The 19,765-nt window shown below is 39.7% G+C and overlaps 1 protein-coding gene across 1 annotated transcript in view; it reads right to left on the bottom strand.

Moving 5' to 3' along the window:
* The window catches only part of FNIP2 (folliculin interacting protein 2), a gene marked incomplete at both ends in the record, with an annotated part of 29,684 nt that extends 10,354 nt beyond the window's left edge, over positions 1-19,330 (bottom strand). The window contains 13 exons of the mRNA XM_079535000.1: positions 714-883; positions 1,030-1,176; positions 2,022-2,110; positions 2,679-2,880; positions 5,476-5,605; positions 6,250-6,321; positions 7,508-7,597; positions 7,747-7,847; positions 8,503-8,574; positions 8,654-8,754; positions 9,851-9,985; positions 12,401-12,527; positions 19,149-19,330. Of these exons, the coding sequence (XP_079391126.1) occupies positions 714-883; positions 1,030-1,176; positions 2,022-2,110; positions 2,679-2,880; positions 5,476-5,605; positions 6,250-6,321; positions 7,508-7,597; positions 7,747-7,847; positions 8,503-8,574; positions 8,654-8,754; positions 9,851-9,985; positions 12,401-12,527; positions 19,149-19,330 (1,618 nt within the window). The remainder of the gene's footprint in view (positions 1-713; positions 884-1,029; positions 1,177-2,021; positions 2,111-2,678; positions 2,881-5,475; positions 5,606-6,249; positions 6,322-7,507; positions 7,598-7,746; positions 7,848-8,502; positions 8,575-8,653; positions 8,755-9,850; positions 9,986-12,400; positions 12,528-19,148) is intronic.
* Positions 19,331-19,765: the final 435 nt, after the last annotated feature.

Genomic DNA, 19,765 nt, shown 5'->3' with positions numbered 1-19,765 from the left:
TCCAAGGTTTGATCACTGGCAGCATTATTCTCTCAGCTCTCTTTCATCTACTTGTTCGACATAATTAACCCCCAGTATCAAGATAATTTGAAAGCTGTGTTATGCTAGAGAACAGAGTGAGGAGCTGGGCATAAAGAGAAATCCTATCCCAAGCCCCATTCCTGCAACTCTGAATGAATGGAGGCACTGCTAGTTGCTAGACTTTTTCTCTGCTTCTTGGTGTCCATGCTGGCTCTATGAAGAAAAGGGGTGCCTGGTCAGTCCCAACTGTATTCTCTCCATCCAGCCTATTTCCTTTTATTCTTCCCAGGCTGTTTAGGTCATTCCCAGCACTTGCAGCCTTCTGAAGATGTCTAAAGAAGTTACCTAACCAAGCAGTGTTACCGAGAAAAACAGAGAAAACCAGGCCATACTAACAGATGTCCAAACACACTTGCTTAGCTTGATTCAAGACATCTGTTTGTAACTCCGCCCAGCTTATACCAAAGAAAATTAGCAAATGTGATCCAGACTTCTATTACCACTCAAATTCCTCAAGTCAGTGGCAGAGGACAGCAATGACAATGAAGCTCAGCCATAGCAGTCCAGGTCTAGCCTGAGAAACAACGCCTGATTTTAACACGACACGGAGGAATTCACGCTTCCAAGCAGCTTACGGAAGAGGAGTGGATGTTAGTCATAGAGAAAACTGAAGCTTTCAAATTTTCACTGACCAAGCTGTGCCCAAAGAGGGTTATAGGGATGGGATTTTGCCAGCATGTTCACAAACTGTGAAGTACGCTTCTCAGAGAAGGCCTTTATAGGAGGATGGTCAACTGGCATTACTGTTGGGACCCAAGCCAGGTGATACGTCAGCACCGCAGTTAACAAAGCAGCAAAGAACCTAGGAAAAAGAAGATAACGTGACCAAAGTAACACTGGTAAAGAACATCACATTAAATGCTTGAACATGTCCACGTGCCCTGAGTAGCACACAAGCTCTCAGAAAATATCGCCGGCAGGAGGTATGGAGTGGAAGATTAAGCTTACTGGTTTTTGTTGATCTGTTCTATCAGAAATGTGAATTCTTTAAGAAAACGCTGGCACAGCTGGTTCTTTTCCAGGGTATTGGACATCATATTAAGCCACACTGGCTCTGCAATCCTTGGAACAGAATATAGGTTCCAGATGGTAATTCTGCTCAAAAAAAGAAAAGAAATCCCCCAAAAGTCAGGTGTTAACATGTACACACCAAATTTGCAAATACAAGTAGAACATTTTCTCTTCTGTTGTCCAGTGCTTTTTATTTATGTAAGAGCTAGGAGACAGAAAATGTGATTGCCTGGAAAACATCTCCAATTACCAGTGTCCCACAAAACTAGTCCGTTCAAATCTGTGTGCAAATAGCAGTGTCTTCATACAGATCACATCTGCTTCTCTCTCTTGCATTCCTCTGTGAATTTGTATTTAGAGAATGAATTTGTATTCAGAGAAGTGCAAATCATTTACTGTAGGGGAACAACATTCTATTCGTTACAGCACTTTCATCCCACGTTCTGGACTTGCAGAACCCACATCCCACCAACGCCTTGTCTCTCTGTTGGCCTGCCTTCCTTGAAGTGTGATTGTCCCTTTCTCCCCCAAGTATCAAAAAGAAGTTCACAACAACTTTCCTGTCAGTTCCACTGCCCAGCATCTAATTAGGAGTAAACAAGTGATCTGCCTGAATGTAACAATCAGTCCACTTGTCTGCACAGACATCAGCAAAAGTCAAATCTTGACAAAGTCTTCAAGAACTGACAGTCCAAAGTGCAATTGAGCAAACCAAAGTGTGTTTCACTTTCCTTCTGAAAAAGGCTAAGACAGTTTTGTTTAAGTTCTCTAAGAAAAATTTATGCAATACTCAGCACAAAATCACAATAAATTCAAGACCGGTTAAATTACAAAACCCTGCAACCAATTGCTTATGATTCAAAGTGACAAATATCTTTAGAGACGTGTGAGAACAGCTCTCCTTGTAAGTCAGAATTCCATCAACTCACCTGAATTCTCCCAGGGCATCCATGACACGGCTGATATAAACCTGCACCCTCTGGCTGGATTCTGCTATTTTTCTACATGAGATCATGGCCTTGATTAAGAGAAAAAGACACAAAACAGCTTCTTAAAGGACTGGCATTCTTCATTTTTTAAGCTTCATAAACATGTCAAAATAATTGAGATCTAGCCCCAGTGTTATGCAGCCACTCAGGCCAGCAATGGCTGCCAACCTCCCTCCATCTCATGATGAAAGACCAATCCTAGAACTAAACAAGGGGAGATAATAACTCATTGCTGATAGTAAGGGGAAGGCAGCAACACAGATTTGGTGTCACTCTTTTAGTAACAGCGGGAAAAGGATAGAACATCATTTCCACAGTCTCTAGGGAGTCAGGACAACCTCAGCAAAATATGACTAGAACAAAAGAAAAGCCACCCATAGCAGAAAACTCTCCATTTTCATTCTGACTAGAAAGTAAACCACACCTCCTTTTCAGCAAATGCTAAATTCCAACATTGGGCACAGGCTCAAGACTGCATGTATAAGGAGGGAGGGAAGCTTCAAACCACGCATCTCCCACTCTTCATCTATCAGACTCTAGAATTCTTCCTTCTGTTTGACACTTGTTTTCACATTAAAAGAAACCAGCGTTCTGTACCTTTTCTATTGCATACTTCAGTTTGTTCATGTGGGATTCAAAAAGAGGGAAGTGAGAGAAAAAGAAATCTTGGAAGTTCCTCTGAGCATCTTCTTTTTCAGGCAGGGAGAAGATTATGCTGATGGCAATTTTTTTCCTCCGGACCATTGCAGGATTGGAGCTGCAGCTCTCATCAGCCATACTAAACATCTCTTCAGTTGACCTAAAAAATAATTGTTTTGTTTTTGTTTTTGTTTTTTGGAACAGTTAACTATGTACAGATAAGTCATTTGTCTTGTATCCTTAGCTCTATACATTACAAAGAAAATTATTCTTTGGTCTCCTTTGACTATTTACATAAACCTGAAAAAACTATCTTTATGTATATTATACCAGTAAGTAGAACAATATTGTCCAAATTTCTTTTGGAAGGAATGTTTTAACTGAAAAACTGCTTTTAATCCACACTGAGGAACTATAAGGAGAGAACTGTAAGTAAAGACAAAAAAAAAGCCACAGGAACAGGAACACATTCGTAGTAGCAGCTTTTAGAGAAGTAGCTTACTTCTGGACTTCGTTTGGGAGTGAAATCTACAATGTCAGTGTGCAATAATTAAATGCTTGAAAGCTTTCAATATCAAAATTATCTTGAAATGAAACTTGTCACATTCCTAAGCCACTGTGGAGCAATTATTAAGATGAAAGCCTGAACCCTAAGCTTTCTTTCTAGGCTTATTCTAAAAATAAGTGCTTTACAGTTTAATTGGTTTATTAAAGCTATATACACAAAAGTTTCTCATCACAAAAGGTACAAGTCCAGGAATACAGGAAAAAATAAACAAAACAAAACCTCAGCAAAAACAGTCTGTGGGAAACTGGAGCTCAAGACAAAAACACAACCTCATTTGAACTTCAGGAACTTGCATGCAGAGACAAAATTCCCAAGGAAGTTTGGAAATGATGGGTCAGTGAACATCTCAGAAACATCACAAGTATTTGTACTGCTTCCCAGGAACAGAAATTGAAGAATCGCAGGCTGCAAGAAAAGCCTTTCAACAAAGCAGCTGATCTAGCTTGTCTGCCAATAGCCACACGAAGTTCCAGCTACACATCTCATTTTCTGAGCTATTGGCCTAAAACATCACTCACTGAAAGCGTAGAGTCTTGGCTGTACAAACTGAAATGCAAGCTCTGTTGTCATTGAAGTATTCAGCCAGAAACCTACTGTTTCTCCACCAAGTGATTGTAAAACAAGTATTACAAAGAGGCCTTTTGGCACAGAAAGAACCCCCAGCCAAAGGTAATTCTAGACAGTTGAACTAATAATGCCCTATTTCTGAGATCTTTCTACAGCATGGATTCTCCAACACAGAATAAAAACAAGCTATTCCCACTAGTGAATAACAAGCCCAGTAGGAGTGGGGTAGTATTTAAGTAAGTTCTTTACAGAGAGAGTGGTGAGGTGCTGGAACAGCTGCCCAGAGAGGCTGTAGATGCCCCGTCCATCCCTGGAGGTGTTCAAGGCCAGGTTGGATGGGGCCCTGGGCAGCCTGGGCTGCTATGAAATGGGGAGGTTGGTGGCCCTGCCTGTGGCAGGGGGTTGGAGCTTCCTGATCCTTGAGGCCCCTTCCAACCCTGGCCATTCTGTGATTCTGTAATAGTTCAGTGAACAATCAGCCCACTTTCCTTTAAAACATGTTTTATTTTTCTAACACTTCAACAACACATTCTGTTTCTTAATGTTTTGGATTCAATTGTTCCAAAGAGGAAATAATTCATCTTCCTCTCAATGTTTTAACTTCTTTAGCATATACGCATAGCCTTATTGCTCTAGGAAACTAGACAAATAGTATTTCCATTTACTGAAAGCAAAATGTTTGTTAGCTCATTCTCAACTGCAAGCGTGATTGATTTAGAAAGCATGAACGCTAAGGGAGCACAACTGCACAATTAACATTACAAATATTTCTGCAAGAATACCCAAGAAAAGGGTTGAAAGGGTTGAAAGTAAGAAAAGCAGTCGACTCTGAAGGACATATTTCAAACTGGGCTTTTCAAACAAAAGGTGTTTTTGACTGACTGCATTTCAGCCAGCAGTTTTTAAGATTCTCCTAACCAAGGACAGCAAAGAGAGACAAGCCAAATAGTAGAAACTGCTCACAGTTCTCCACTAATTCCACACTGTCTCTGGGTGCAGGTAGATGAGCACACATGAGCAGATAATCAAGACTCATTCACTACTTTGCAGCTGACAAGCACATTCTTGTCTTATTAGCTACAAAAGATCTGCTGCATTCCATGCTTTGTTGTGCCACTGAGCTGTAAAAGATATTAAAATTCCAAAACAGAAGCCAGTCTTTTTTTTTTGTTTTGTTTTTAAATCACAGCTCTTTTCCTCCTCTTGCTTTTGCAGAGGTCACACCTGAACCAGCCACTACTTGGCTATTACTCCAAGATTTCAGTAAACGCTCAGTAGTCAGACTTCATCATAACGTAACATCATTAAGGCAGAGGTGTTGTTACAGGCTTTCATCTCAATTGATTGTTACTTCAGAAACAGTTTACTTTTCAGAATGAGGTCTTCTGACACGGCCTATCCATTCATTAAAAATGAGTATACTTCAAATCAGGCCTCGTAGCTCACATTCAGTTAAAATCTTTCCTCCTATAGGCAACCTTACATAATAAGGACAAGTCAGAATGAATTGCCAGTATTTTTTAAACCACAATTTCTCACTTTAAAGAAAAGGGGCCTGAGATCTGTTTAGCTTAAATTATTACCAAGCAACTGTGGGAAGCAGAAAGGTGTGACACTCACCATCTTGGAATAATTCCATTCTCTAAACTGGTTGTCTGACTTCGGAGCCAACGACGTTGATAGCTGCTAGAAGATGATGATGAAGAGCTTGGAGATGGAAAAGGAGTAACCAGAAGACTGCTCAGAGATGCTATTAAAAAAAGAAGGAAAAAAAGCAAACACATACTGAATTGGTTACAGAGTGCCAGTTAAACACTTTTCTTTATACGCTGCCTGGGAACAAATTCACACAAATATTGTTCTTGTTTGCTGATCTTTGTGATACAGCTAGAATAGTTTTCATTTCACTCACTGCAAAAAGTGGCATGATTATTTTAAACAACTATTCTCATCTTAGGACATGCTACTTACAGGGTCAGAGATCTTCCCTGCTAGAACAAACTAAAAGCAGTCTTATTCTCAGTAAAAGTATTCTGAGATAAGAGGTGCTTGCACTCCCATTAGACTAGATAGACCTCTTGGTTTCTCAGCCTCCTCTTTCTACTCAGTGCTAAATTCTCTTCTCTTCCCTTGCTAAAGCAGATGTTCCAGCCAGTTCTTTCTATGCTTATAAACTGGTAAAGAGCCAGAAAGTCATAGCTAAAAAAAAAAAATATATATATATAATTACAAATTTTCTTGCATAAAGGCTTATGACAAAAGCAGAAAGAAAACTCAACAGATGCTAAAAGATTGGATTTCAGTCCTTAAGGCGCCTAAATTCCAGGTGATCCAACAAGTCAAAGAACTGCAACATCATGTCAAAAGTAGGCAAACAAAACAAACAGCAGATACCTGACCGAGCAATGCCGCTGTCTCTGTCCTCATTTTGTCCTCTGCTGGGCATATCGACAGGTGTACTATGAGCTAAAACAAACAGATCAATACAAAAGCCTTACTTAATTTGTTGCATTATTTGTCAGCGTTAAAAGAGAATGTTTAAGATTAAAGGTCAGAAAATACTCGAGTTACATCCTGAAAAGATACTTCAAATAAGCAATATGTTGGGAGCAGAGGCAGTAGCAAACTCCACGCTCCATACTCATTTTACCAGAGGAAATGAGTTACTTACCCAATCTAAAACTTTCTCTAACAAGCTTAAGAATGTGAATTCTCTTTCTCCAGAAATCAGATCCACTTTGATAAAGTGGACAGGTGGTTCTCCCACCTGTTAATCTTGACATTTGTTTTGTGTGCAAGATTGTAATTTTACAGAAGTCAATGTTACAATGGAACAGCCAAACATGAGGTCCATTAAGCTCCTGCTTCCCTCTCCAGGCAGTAGATTTATTAACTACAAAGTCTCACGAGTAAGAAATATTCACTTTATGTTGTGCTACGTTGAGGTGTTAGTAGTGGAGTCATCAGAATTGTAGAGCATGCAAGATTTGCAAAGGCTGTGAAGAAATGCATTGGCATTTTAGTTCACCTTGTTTTTTTTTAACCACTAACAAAACTAATTGAGCCCAGTATCTACCCACCTGCATGGATCATCATAAGCCTGTAAAAGGGCACTATGTGAATCAGTCTTAATTTTTGGAAAATTAAAGAAACTGATATTGCAAAAACCTTAATGCTGCTGACACTTAGCTCAAGAAGTAATGCTGAAAGCCCTCTGTCACATACATATATCTATATATACGTACATATGTGTTATAATAGGTACATTTTCTGGGGGGGGAAGGGGAGAAGCACAAAAAAAGAAAAAGCAAGACACCTCCACACTAGCAAGAAATCAGCCATAAAGCAGGAAGACAGCAGTTCTCTAAGAAACGTAAGGGCTCATTCAATATTACATGCACTGTACAAAATAAATATTGGAATTATAAACAAAAGATGAAGAAAAAACAATTAATCCATCTAGGTTTTTTTGTTTGGTTGGTTGGTTTTTGAAGAAAAATTTTGAGTATAAAGCCAGATCTCTGCTGGCTTTCATATCTCAGCCCTTTCTATTTCTAGAGAGCGATTATGCATTCTTTGCAAGGATTCAGAAAGAGCTGAATTTGTGTGTGCTTATGGATGGGTCACACTTTGGTTGGCATTCCACACAAACCTGCAAAGAAAGAAGCGCTACGGATGAGCCGGAGGGGACCTCCTTCAGACACACCCTGCAGCAGTTTGCTGCTACACAGCTGTAACACACCTAGGAAACAAAAGCAATGTAGAGAAAATACAATGCAAAGGGAAAAAAAAAAAAAAGGTGATGCACAGGAGAAAAAAAAAAAGAAACCAACCCTAAATGAACAGATGGTATCACGGTATCAGAAAGACACAGAATATGGGAATGTTTACCTAAATTACTTCCACTGCGACAGGTACCCAAGCCGTTCTGATGAGAGCTCAGCTTTCCAAGGCTGGGATCTTGGTTAATGTATTCAAAGCTATCCTGTAGGCTATAAGAAAACCAAGTGAAAAGCAGGAAGTTTCTAACTTGATCAACAGTCATTAATATCAGCTTGAAGAGTAGGTTCTCTTTATATAAAAAAAAAGAGAAGCTGAAGATTAATTTCACAATAAAACTGAAGGAACCAGTATGTTTTCCTGAAACTAAAAGGAAATAGTGATATTCTATGTCAATTCCCTCCTCAAATCACCCGTGGGTTTGAGTTTATTTCAATTTGCAAGTTTTGAGACAAGAAGGGAACAAGTGAGAAACAGTACTTCTTCTGTTAATGTTAAAGGAAACTGAATGGACATAAAGCTACTTCAACATACAGGGTGGCATGCTTCTAGCAGCAGGAAGAGACAGAAGTTTTGAAACTGTAAGTAATCTCTGGAGCATGTTGCCTTGGATAAAGTTAGCAGCAGGAACTACATTTTTCTTTTTTTGGAACTTGAATAGCCTGACAGAGATCTATGGAGTCAACACTTCTTGGCAATACAGCCTCCATTTTCAGTTTTCTACATCTTTCCACTTGAGCTAAATCAACTTTAAAAGCAGTGACAGAAGATCTACAAAAAGAAAGGTGAAGGAAAGACAAAAGCATTGGAGAGGAAACAGGGTGCCAAGGAGAAAAAAAAAAAAAAAAAAAAAAAAGATGTTCTTACTTGTTGTTGCTTCCACTGAAGCTTCCTACCCTGGCTGAGAAGACTTTACTTATCATCAGCTGTGGGGGAGAGCTGAAAGGATAAACAGCCATTTCAGTGAGTCATCAGTTCCAAGCACATGACAGAGCACACCACAGAAAAGGACACTCACCGTATGTAGTGAATTTTCAAGGTGGAGCCTTTGTAACTCATTGCCACTGAGCCAAACATCATTTCTCCCAGCATATTGACGTCAGAAGCTGGTCTGGTGTACTGCAGTTAAGAAGGGAAGAGTCAGTAGTGCCTATTTCAATATTACTTCAAATTCAAGTAGTGTTATAACGATAAATTCTGCATGGAGAATACAAACAAATTCTTCTTTCCCACAAAAACTAAGATCTGGTGAGGTTCTCACACAATGAATTCAAGTACAATCAAGGACAGTGAAGTTACGGTTGATTTTGCTCCCAAAGGGTTCACTGCTACACTTCTTCCTGGGGTGACTCCAGAAAGAAATAAGGCAATTTACCATACTTCTAAAGTAAACAAACTACACCAAAGAAAACCAGCTTCATGTCCAGCAACATTCCTATATAACAGTGTTAAAAGAACTGTAGATGCTTGCAGGATCCAGATCCTGTGGCCTGGATCCCCAGGTATCAAACCATCTTATTGATTTAAATTTTTAAGTACTTCTTCCCAGCCCCTACAGAAAGCTTCCTGGAAGCATCTTCAATCAGAAAGTATTTTGTAAAGACTGTTTCTAAGCACAATCAGACTGATTACTTCTCATGTTTCCAAGACTGATCATCAACAGCAAATATTGAGAGAAGGTTGTCAATTCTGAAGGAAGTTTACCTTCTATTTAAATATAGTTCTACCCTGATCTGTGGATGCTTGAAATTATATTTTATTAGATGAAATACTTACGCTTTCACTGAAAGACAGCTACAATACCTTAAAAATAGTTATGCTAAGAATTTCATGTTGCAGTAAGATATATCAAGAGTCCCTTTGGTCCAACAACTTTTTTTTTTTTCCTTTTTTTTTTTTTTTTAAACAGCTGACCTGAAGCACAGTCATATTTATAAGAACAGATGAATGTCCAGTGACAATTTCCTATGACTTTCAGAATACTGCTATGAAGTACTTCTGTAATGCCTTCACAGATAAGGCCAAGACAGAATAATACCTTAAGGTATGTCCGTGCATTCTTACTCAGCAACATTTTAAAGATAATCACAAGCTTGAGCTATTACTCAAACCTGTAATATACTGTAACTACAGGTTCAGTCCATGCAAGTTAAAGCCTCTTTATATGAACTTCTTCAGTAAAAGAGATAAATACAAGAAAAGTAACAAACATTACCTGATACTTTGGTATTTGCTCTTTGACATTTTGCGTAACACTTATTGAGAGATCATGGGAAGAAATACTGTTGTTCCCACTGCTTGCTTGACAGGTCCTGACAGAAGTCTTCACAGGAGCATCCTCTGCCATTTTCTATGTCAAAACAGGGCATTGCAACGAAAACAATCAAAGCAAATATGAAAATCCTCATCTGTAGAAATACCATGACAAAAGCTTTTCCTAAAATACACTTCAGCAACAGAAATGAAAGTAATTATTTGGTCCAAAATGCACATACCAGTTTCTAAAGACAAAAAGGCCCACGAGGCAGAGAAAGTGGTTATCTCACATTTAGATCCTCACACAAACTTCCACAGTAACACAGAATAATTAGGCAAAGCCATATTGGAGCAGCATTCCCAATTGTTATGAACACACGCTCTGTGTAATGTTTGCCAGAGTTTATGTAAACAAATCTCAGCTTATGAGTTGCTTATAAACCAACTTCTCTAACCATCTGCACAATTAGTCACTAACTGTCGATTATTCTTGCTCCCTGATCAACAGATCCTTGAACAGAAGACAATAAAAAACAAGGAATACAACACATCGTTTGGTAGAATCAGCTCTTAGTTCAACCTGAATAGGAGTTACTAAAACCAATCTAATGGATGCTCAGCCAACTGTTTAAATTCACTCTCAAGTCACATTGACACAACCTCCTAGAACTGATTAAAACAACGTAATGGAAGCCTTGGAAAAATGTCCATTACATTAATACTGTTTGTATGTGTTTCATAAGAAAAGATGCATTTAATTCATGGAATTTTCTTTCAAGAAGTTTTCTTGAACAAAAGAAAAAATGTTTCCAATTCCCTGATGCTTTTCCTTCTTTAAATTAAAAGTCAAGGAGAAAAGTTAAGTCAAGGAGAAAAGTTAAGGTGACCAGATCACAACAAACATTTTTCGCACACACTTGAAGGGAGCAAAACTAACCTTGCAATGAAGACTGCTTACACTGCCCTAGAAACCTATCAACTGTACATTTCAGAAGTTTTAAATGTGTTAACAACAGTACATTGGGGATATGTTAACGTAAGCATTCCTTCCTTTAGTGCACATTAAATTGAAGGGCACTTTTATCCATCTCATTTCAACACAGTTTGCACTTCGTTGGGAATATGCACTGGCAGAGGTCGAGTTAATTAGGTTTATTTTCTTGTAGGAGACTACATTAACAACACTGAAAAGAAATAGAGTATTTAAAACAAACGTATGGTTAAATGGAATATAAATCTGCTAGTTACCCCAGGTAAGTTGATGGCACTGTCTGCTTTCCAGCTATGCATTTGAAAACCTGATGTTAAAAGGTCTACTGTATTTCAACAAGGTGGGTAAATGCACAGTATATACACAATCTTGACTTCAGTTTAAACAGAACAGACCTTAAGAGCATTCTCTTATATTTGATCAAATTGATTTCTAGGTTCACCAGTAACACAAACGTTTAAGAGTGATCTTGACATTTTTCTTTTAAAAGTGCACCTAGACCAGTGTTTGCCTAGCAAACAGACAATGTTATTTGTCATCTTTTATGAGAAAGGTTATAATCTGCTTTATGCCAGTGTTGCACAGCTTTACACAAAACATTTTGCAGCTAACCTTTAAAGTGTTAAAAGCAAGCAGAACAATGTGTGCTTTTAAATGGAGCCAGAAACATTTCTTCCATTCATTTACTTCCCACATGTCACGTGTTTTAAACCACCTTGAAGATATAAGCTAAGAGCCTGGATACTTGGATTCTTATCACAGTGGGTGGTGGAGGGATTAACAGACCAGTCTGACCCACATACCCTCATAAGAGGATGATCAGTCATCAGCTGATGATGCTCATCAGTCCGACTGATTTGGAACCATTATGTATTTGCAGAATGAAGTTGTCTGAAATTGCTGGTTTTGCTAAAGCATCTGCGTAAATAATTTCAACAAGTCACAGCTATTTGGGTATAGTTAGTGATTCAGTGTTGGTCTGCTGGATTAAAACTCCTGAATTTAATAAAGACCTCTGAATTTAAAAAAAAAAAAAAATGAAAGCAGAAAAGAAACAAAGTTAACATAGGAAAAAAGCCATATATTAGTTTTCTTCATCTTCCAATATCACCAAATTTTACCTGAAATGTTGTTTTCATTCACATAAAGCCAACAATTCTACTAATCTAAACACCAAAGCAAGTCTAGTACATTTAAAGATATACTAGACATCACTGGAACAACAGGCTTGAACAATAACAGCTAACAACTAAGCCAAATCCCATCCAACACTGAAAAGGTTGAGGTAGTACTCAATTTAAAGATCACTTGGCCTTGAATTAAGTCAGGCTTAAGTTCTTAAGTTTCAATATTTGTATTTAAAACTACCAAATAACAAATGTGTGTTCACAGACTTCTTGGAACTCAACGTTCTTACTGTAACTTTCACAGAAAACCCACAAATAGGATTAAAGAAATTGATGTTTAAAAACTCCTGCTTTTTGCAAGGGAAACAAAAGCCAAACGAGCACGTCATACCTGAATCACAGCTTCATCAATTTTGCGGACCGCTTTGGAATCAAACAAGACCTGTCTGCCTCTTCTCTCACAGTCCTGGTAAACTATCAGGCGGATTTCATTCAAGTCAAACTCTGATGAGGACCAGCTGCAGATCATAAACAAGACGTTAAAATAGAATGCTTGCTTTGCATTTAAGCAAACAGAAATATATTTAGCAAACACATCTTCTACTCAGCATTTACAAGAACCAAGCTGCGATAACAGCACTCGGACTGAGAAGGAACTGAAAGGACAGACACACAACACAGTCAGGCTTTTTCAAAGTTTTCAAGAACGTGAACTAACACACCATCTCAGTCATCTGGTGCTTAAATACATTCAACTTGTTCCGTTCTCCATACACAGTTTTGATCTCTTCCACTGCAAGTTAGATGTACTGTTTTACGCAATTCTCTTGGCAGTGATAAGAGGCAATGGATTATCATCCTCTTTAAAACAGCCCTGCATACACTGGGAGGTTTGCACAGTTCCTCATCTCTATCTTCTCTAAACAACAAAAAACCGAATCTTTTCAAGCTTTTCAATGACAACGAGTAATGATTTTTTCTGGTATTTAATTTTGCAACTGAAAGACTGAACTGAAAGGTTTATGTCGATCCCTTATTCCCCCTCCGTTCTCCAAACTGATTCAGGTTTAAGAAAAGATTAACAAAAGGATTAACAAGACAGTGACAAAACTCCTTCAATACTGCTGAGATTCTCTCTCAAGTAGAACAACTCCCTAACCTGGAGCGCATCTGCCTCTGTCAGGCAGGCCTGGGGATGCAACTTGGCTCCTCCAGCCACCACGTGAAGCTCAAGAGCACAAGTGACCACGGCTACAATGGTGAGAAACATTCCTTCCAAATTCTTGATGCATTTGCCGTACGTTGGAGCACGGAGGTTTGCTTAGCCCCAGATTCAGCCACAGAAAACGCTTGTCACATCCTGCAGCTGACAAGCTGGAATTAATGAACAAAAACCCCTGGTGCTACATAAAGCACTGCCACACAGCTCTGGCAGCAACCTGGTCACACTGCCTCGTCCCTGACCTGCGTAGTCCACATCCAGGGGTAAGAGTACAACTGTTACTATTAGCTGTTGGTTCAACAAATTGCATAACAGACTTCAGTCAAGGCTGCCCCGATCTCCACCACTTAGGAATTTCCCCAAATTATGCCTGATGGAGAACAAAGGTGGAGAACTGAGGAAAGAGCACAGGAGTGCTACACAGCTGGAAGGCGGGGGCTTCTGAAGCGTCTTCTTTGATTCCATGCTCCAGTAGTCATAAATCAGTAATGAGGCAATAGCATCAGCTCCTGCTAGTCAGTAAGGTAACCAGGGCAACTGCTTTTGAAGCACGCTCACAACTACAAACAGCCATTACAAGACAACTCAGCCTACTTTCTTCGTACTTCATCTTGGATTTCAGAGAACAGCTTCCCTTTCTACTGAGAAAGAAATTAGGCTGAGTCACAGAACAGTAGGGGTTGGCTGAGACCTCTGGAGATCATTACTTGGAATGTGCCAGAGCACCCTTTTCCTTCACCTGGAGGATTTAATCCTAATTTTAAGTACGTTTGAACAGAATAAACCATATCCCATCTCCACTTTGAAGCGCCAATGCAAATACACGGTATCTAATGGACTGGCACACACAGCTAGATGGTGGAACAACGCTAAAGGCTGTTTTGCCACCAACAGTAAGCAAACTTGAAACATTTGGAACGCCTTGCCTCAACGACTCCAGAAGTGCCAGACATTACTTCTCAAGTTCCCCCTTCGAGAGGGGATCACAGCTTTAAGCTAACCTGCACGACAGCAGTCCTGATTCCACAGCTGACAGCTGCCTGAAGATCTCCTGCACCCCACATACACAAGGAGCTGCAAGTAAACCACCTGTTTTACAAGCCTTCTATTAGTTTCTCAGGTGACCACCTGTGCAACTCTATTACAAAATCCAGTTGTATCAAATACAAGAGTCAGAGCCATCAACAGACTTCATGCTGTTCTAACCAAGGAACTAAGCTCTTTTCAACACCTGGTGCTCTGATACCTCTTCAGTACACAGCTGATCCTTTACTGACACATTTTGGTAGCACATAATACCATAAGCATTCCTGAAGTAGACGTGCTACTTTATTAACAAGGCCAGAGGTCACACTTCCTTTAAACAACAAAGAAAACACACATCTTTACATCTTCAATTTAAACCATAAGCAAGAACAAAGCTTCCTAAAACTAAAAAAAGTTCTGGGGCAGGCACAGCAGGTCAATAGTTGAGATCATAGGACTGCAAGTCAAATCTGAGAAACATTCATCTCAGGCAGATTTAGGCAGTGCAGTCCTGTATTGGAACCACCAAAGCTAAAAGCACATTTATCACACCATCTCAGAATCAAAGGACTCGAAAGGGACCTCAAGGGATCAAGTCCAACCCCCCTGCCAAAGCAGGTTCCCTACAATAGGGAAGGCATCAGATAAGCCCCCCCCTTAGGAGGGGACTCCACAGCCTCTCTGGGCAGCCTGCTCCCTCACCCATACCATAAAGTTCTTCTGCATGTTAGTACGGAACTTCCTATGCTCCAATTTTAGGTCATTGCTCCCTGTCCTATCTCTATATGCCACCGAGAAGAGCCTGCCCTCATCCATTTGCCTCCCACCTTCCTTGAGATACTTATAAACATTTATCAGAACCCATCTCAGCCTTCTCAACCCCCAGCTGAACAGACCCAGGTTACTCAGACTCCCTTCACACAGGAGATGCTTCGAGGCCCTTAACCATCTGTAAGGCACTCCGCTGGACTCTCTCTTTTTGGCCCCTGTCTTTTTGGACTGGGGAGCCCAGTTACACTTGTGTTGCATGAGTTGAGGTTTCTTTATGAACAGGTGATGTCCCTTATCTGCACAAAAGCAAAGTGCTCAGTTTTAAGTAAGAAACAAACAGAGCTTTATAACAGAAGCTGAAGCAGAAGCCAGTTTAAGAGCCTGCTCAGATGCCTTTTTCCATGAAGCAAAAGCAGAATTAAAGATACCTGCAATCTTTCAGAACTTCAGGAAGCAACAAGTTGAGACATCTATTAAAACGCATCATACAAAGCTTCATGTGAGTAACAGAACCACAGTAGGGAAGTAACTTCAGATAATGCTCCTGGCAGTAGTCAGCAAGCAGACTTATTTTAGCAAAGCCTTTGCACTGCACAGAACGCAGATGCAGTCCTCACAGCAATCTTACACATTACAGAAGCGATCCACCCTATTAAACACCATTTGGTAAGCTCAAGGACATCTACGGGCAAGCTTACAGGCATATAAATCCATTGTCTCATTACCTGCACGTGGAAGCAGGCACAAGACTAGACAGATGACTGACTTTTTTTTCCCCTTACACAAAAGTTGATGAGCACACTGATTACAGTACTTCCACCCCTTATTGTTTAAGCCAGTCTGTATAACACACAGCCCTCAAAACCAAGACAGCACCATTCAGCCATTTCCTAAAAGCAGTGCTGAAGATACACAGTGCACAGACTCGCAGTACACAAACTCTGATTTCACGTGCGTAAAAGCCAAAACCAAACCACTGTTTACATATCTTTAAATAAGCAAGAAGTTAATACAGCAATGCTGAAAGACATGCTTCTTTTTGTTCCTTCACCTGTGCCTTATGATAAAAAGGGAAGATTATTTTTACACAAAGTACCACTCATTTGAAAATGAAGCTCATTTCTGCATTGCATAGCTTAACTTCCTTTATGTTTAACTAAAAGAAAAACCCTTTCATTCTCTTGCATCAGTTGTTTCTAAAAAGAGACACCAAAACATCTGAAATAAGCAGAGATATTTTAGTGTATTTTTCTTAAGGAAAAAAAAAAGCTCCTATGTGTGTACAGTGTGTTGACCTTGATCAATTATTTACAAATTTCTTAATCAATTTCCACTGCCAAGCTTGACCAAAGGACATACGTTTCTATGCATGTCATGAAAATAAATCCTGAAGGGAAGAACAGACTTTCCCCTCTTGTTGCAGGACGACAAAATAAATGGATGTTAATTTCAAGGCAACAAAAACTCATGATGTGTTTGTGAAAGATATGTATAAGGTGGGGAAACAGAAGATTCTGAAAACATTGTGAGAAATTTACACCAGTTTGCACGTTATTCTCATTTGTCAGTGAAAATAAAAAACCACCCATACCTAAAGCTTTATTCATTCTTCTGCTTATGGACTAGACAATCAACACCCAACACGCTTACAAAAAGCCTCCTGCTTGCTGGCTGCAGCACATGACAAGATGCTGGCAGTCCATTCCACGCTCAGCTACTAAATGCTGACAGCTAAGCAAACCAGAACTGCCTTTTCACTTCTTCAACACCATTCCCAACACTCCCCAACTTCATCTCTCAAGACTGCGTTCCTTACACTCGTTTGGCAAAATCAAAGTGCGCACATTCTTGATCGTTTCCTTTCTCTCTGCTTCCATCTAAAACAGCTTACCAAACCACACTTTCAGTACCTGAGGAAATTATGTGATAGTTCTATTTTACATACGCACCTACTAATCAAAGCGTTACTTCTTGTCGGCAAACAAGGTAATCCCCTAGGTAAGCATCAGTCTTGATAATGTTTTGTACAGAATGGGATACAATCATTACTTCCACAAAACAACTGCTGCTTCTTGCAGTTACTTTTAAAAAGTCTCCCAAAAAATAGTTCTCCTAAACACTGAAACACCACCTGCCATGGCCACGTTTAACTGCAAGCAGAATCAGACAAATTTTTGCACGTGAAGATTTTACATCTTCAATTCTTACCAGAGAACTAAACAAAACACAACGCGAAAGTCTCCCACACAAAAACAACGTGTTCTGTGTTGGAAGAACTGCTTATTGCTTAAAAGGCACATTTGGATTTAAAAGGAAATTTTACAAACAAAATAAACAGGGTTTTGTTTACCTGGTATTTTTTTTAAGCCCTTTGAACATCAAAATACTGCATTACATTCAAATGGAATTCTGGTAACAGCACACTATGGAAAAGAAAGTGAAGAGACTACAACCAAACCAACTTGTTTCACTTCAGATCACAAACCATCATTACGTGAGACCCCAAATATTGTTTAAAATTAGATAAATTCAGTAAATGAACATGACTTTGTGTAGCTGTTCCTCTTTCATGTTAAACAAGGCTAACTGGACCAAACAGTTTTCTTAGTCAAGCAGAAATTCAAAAGCTTAATGCGTCCTTTCTCCCCTTTTCCTAACTATGTGACCATCCTCTAACACTCGTGTTGGCTGTGGTAGCTGCTGGACTCTGGCTAAAGTCTCCATAGCAGCAGAAATTGATCCCAGACAAAAGAATACAGCTCAAAAATGTAGCTGAAAAAGGGGATAAGCAGAAGGCAATGCAATCTCCACCTCCTGGTGGCAGCATGAGTTACGCTAACTCACCTCATCCTTGGAGCTGGATATCTCCAGGAAAGGGTGCAAGCTCCCTGTGTCCTTTAACTAAGTATTGAGGCTACTGAGAACGTTAATTGGGTTCTCTTGTTCCCGGTGTCTGCTTTCTGCCTGCTTACCAAGGTGAGCTGACTCCCTAAGGGAAGTCGGTTCCAGAAGGGTTGGAACCACTGGAGCCAGCAAAGGGGGAAAGAGGACACAAGCACGTTGCCAGAAAGCAAAGGACAAAGAGGCAATGTCACTACTCCCTTTAGCATCAGCAGCTTATCTGATCTCACCTTCAGAGTGGATCTCTCCCACATCTAGAAGATGCTAGAATAAACAACACCCTCAAGTCTAAATAAGGAAATAACATCAAGCTGTCTACGGTCATACAACAGGAAAACCAGCTTACCTATGCCTACAAAATTAATAAGGACAATTCCTGTTAAAGTTTACTTTATTTCTGCAATGGTGGCACATACGTCACTGTCCTTTGGCTTTTTCACAATTCCTTCCATTACAGGTCACAGACACTGAGGCTCAAGTCTCACCGAGGGGAAAGCAGAACTGTTTGCTTCTGGAAGGGAGTCACAAAGGCTTGCCCCATACCGTCCTAAATCGGTATTCTCAGTTAGTAGAGATCTAGAGATCTCCAAACTCTTAAAAAAAAAAAAAAACCACAGAGTAAGCTTTTAGCTGACTTTTAAAGCAATCAGAACGCATGCAATAGCTGAAAAAGTGCCCTATTTATTTATATTTGAAGATTACTTCAGCAGACCTTAGAAAGGGACTAATCACCACTTCAGTGCAACACCTTCAGGTTAGAGAAATAAGAAGCCCAAAATCTATAGACCGATCTGCTGCTTTTTCTAAAAGCAATACTGAACGTACAAGAGTTATTCTAACGCTGTTTTAGAAGAATTTGGAAAAGGCTGCCCTCAACCACATTTCCACAGTCATGCAGCATGCTGGCACACACCTGAAAGAAGGCACAACGTAAACAAATGCTGTTGATGCTCGTTTACTTAGACAGCGCTCGATCTAGAGATCTTCTACAAGCAAAGCACAGGGTTGCCTCCCCTATTCCTCCCCCCACTTCAGAGCATTCTCTCCTGCCTGCAAACCAGTGCTATCTGACCCAGTAATGCAGAAGGTGGCAAAAAAATTAAAAAGTGGAAAAGCAATTAGAAAAGGAAGGTAAGGTTATATAACCTTAAGTGAAAAGAGTCCACTATTCTTCAGAGAACATCAAACGTCTTACCTATCAATAAAATTCCATACATACCTGTTTTGCAGCAGCCTAGTCACTCTGCTCACACAGCTGACGCTTCTGTCTCTCAGAGATTTTCTAATCCTTTCATCTAATTTGGTACAAGAGAAATCATTCCCAAGCGGTACATCACTGTTGTTTCTTGCTCTTTCTATTTGTTCCCCTGCATTTGTAGCTTTTGGTGTACCCCCACACATTTTCTTTTGCTACAAATGCTCTTGCAAGAAGCTGAAGAGATACAGCCTCGAGTAGGTTTCTTTACTACAGATCAACCATTAACGATGATAATTCCTATCAGATTTCTTCCCTACACAGGAACACAATCCAATGATTTCTTGTTGGAGGAAGAGGAGGCAAATACACGCCATTCATGAAGAAATACAGCTGAAGCTACAGTACCAATGCAATTACTCCAGACAGAAGAGCAGACACTACTTCCAAGTTTCAGAAGCCATTCTCTTGCTGTGTTAGTTTCCTACCAAGCCTGGCGCAAAGCTGCAGCAGATACAACAGCTAATATTGACTTAAACTGTGTTTGTTTCCTGGTATGTGATTAGGTAGCTGGCAATTATGTAGTCACAAGACCAAACCATATGGCCTCTTAAAAAAAAAAAAAAAAAAAAAGCATAGTT

Source organism: Tetrao urogallus, assembly GCF_951394365.1.
Source record: "Tetrao urogallus genome assembly, chromosome: 4".
NCBI lineage: Eukaryota > Metazoa > Chordata > Aves > Galliformes > Phasianidae > Tetrao > Tetrao urogallus.
Note: the sequence above shows the minus strand (reverse complement) of the source record. Positions and strands in the feature narration are given on the sequence as shown.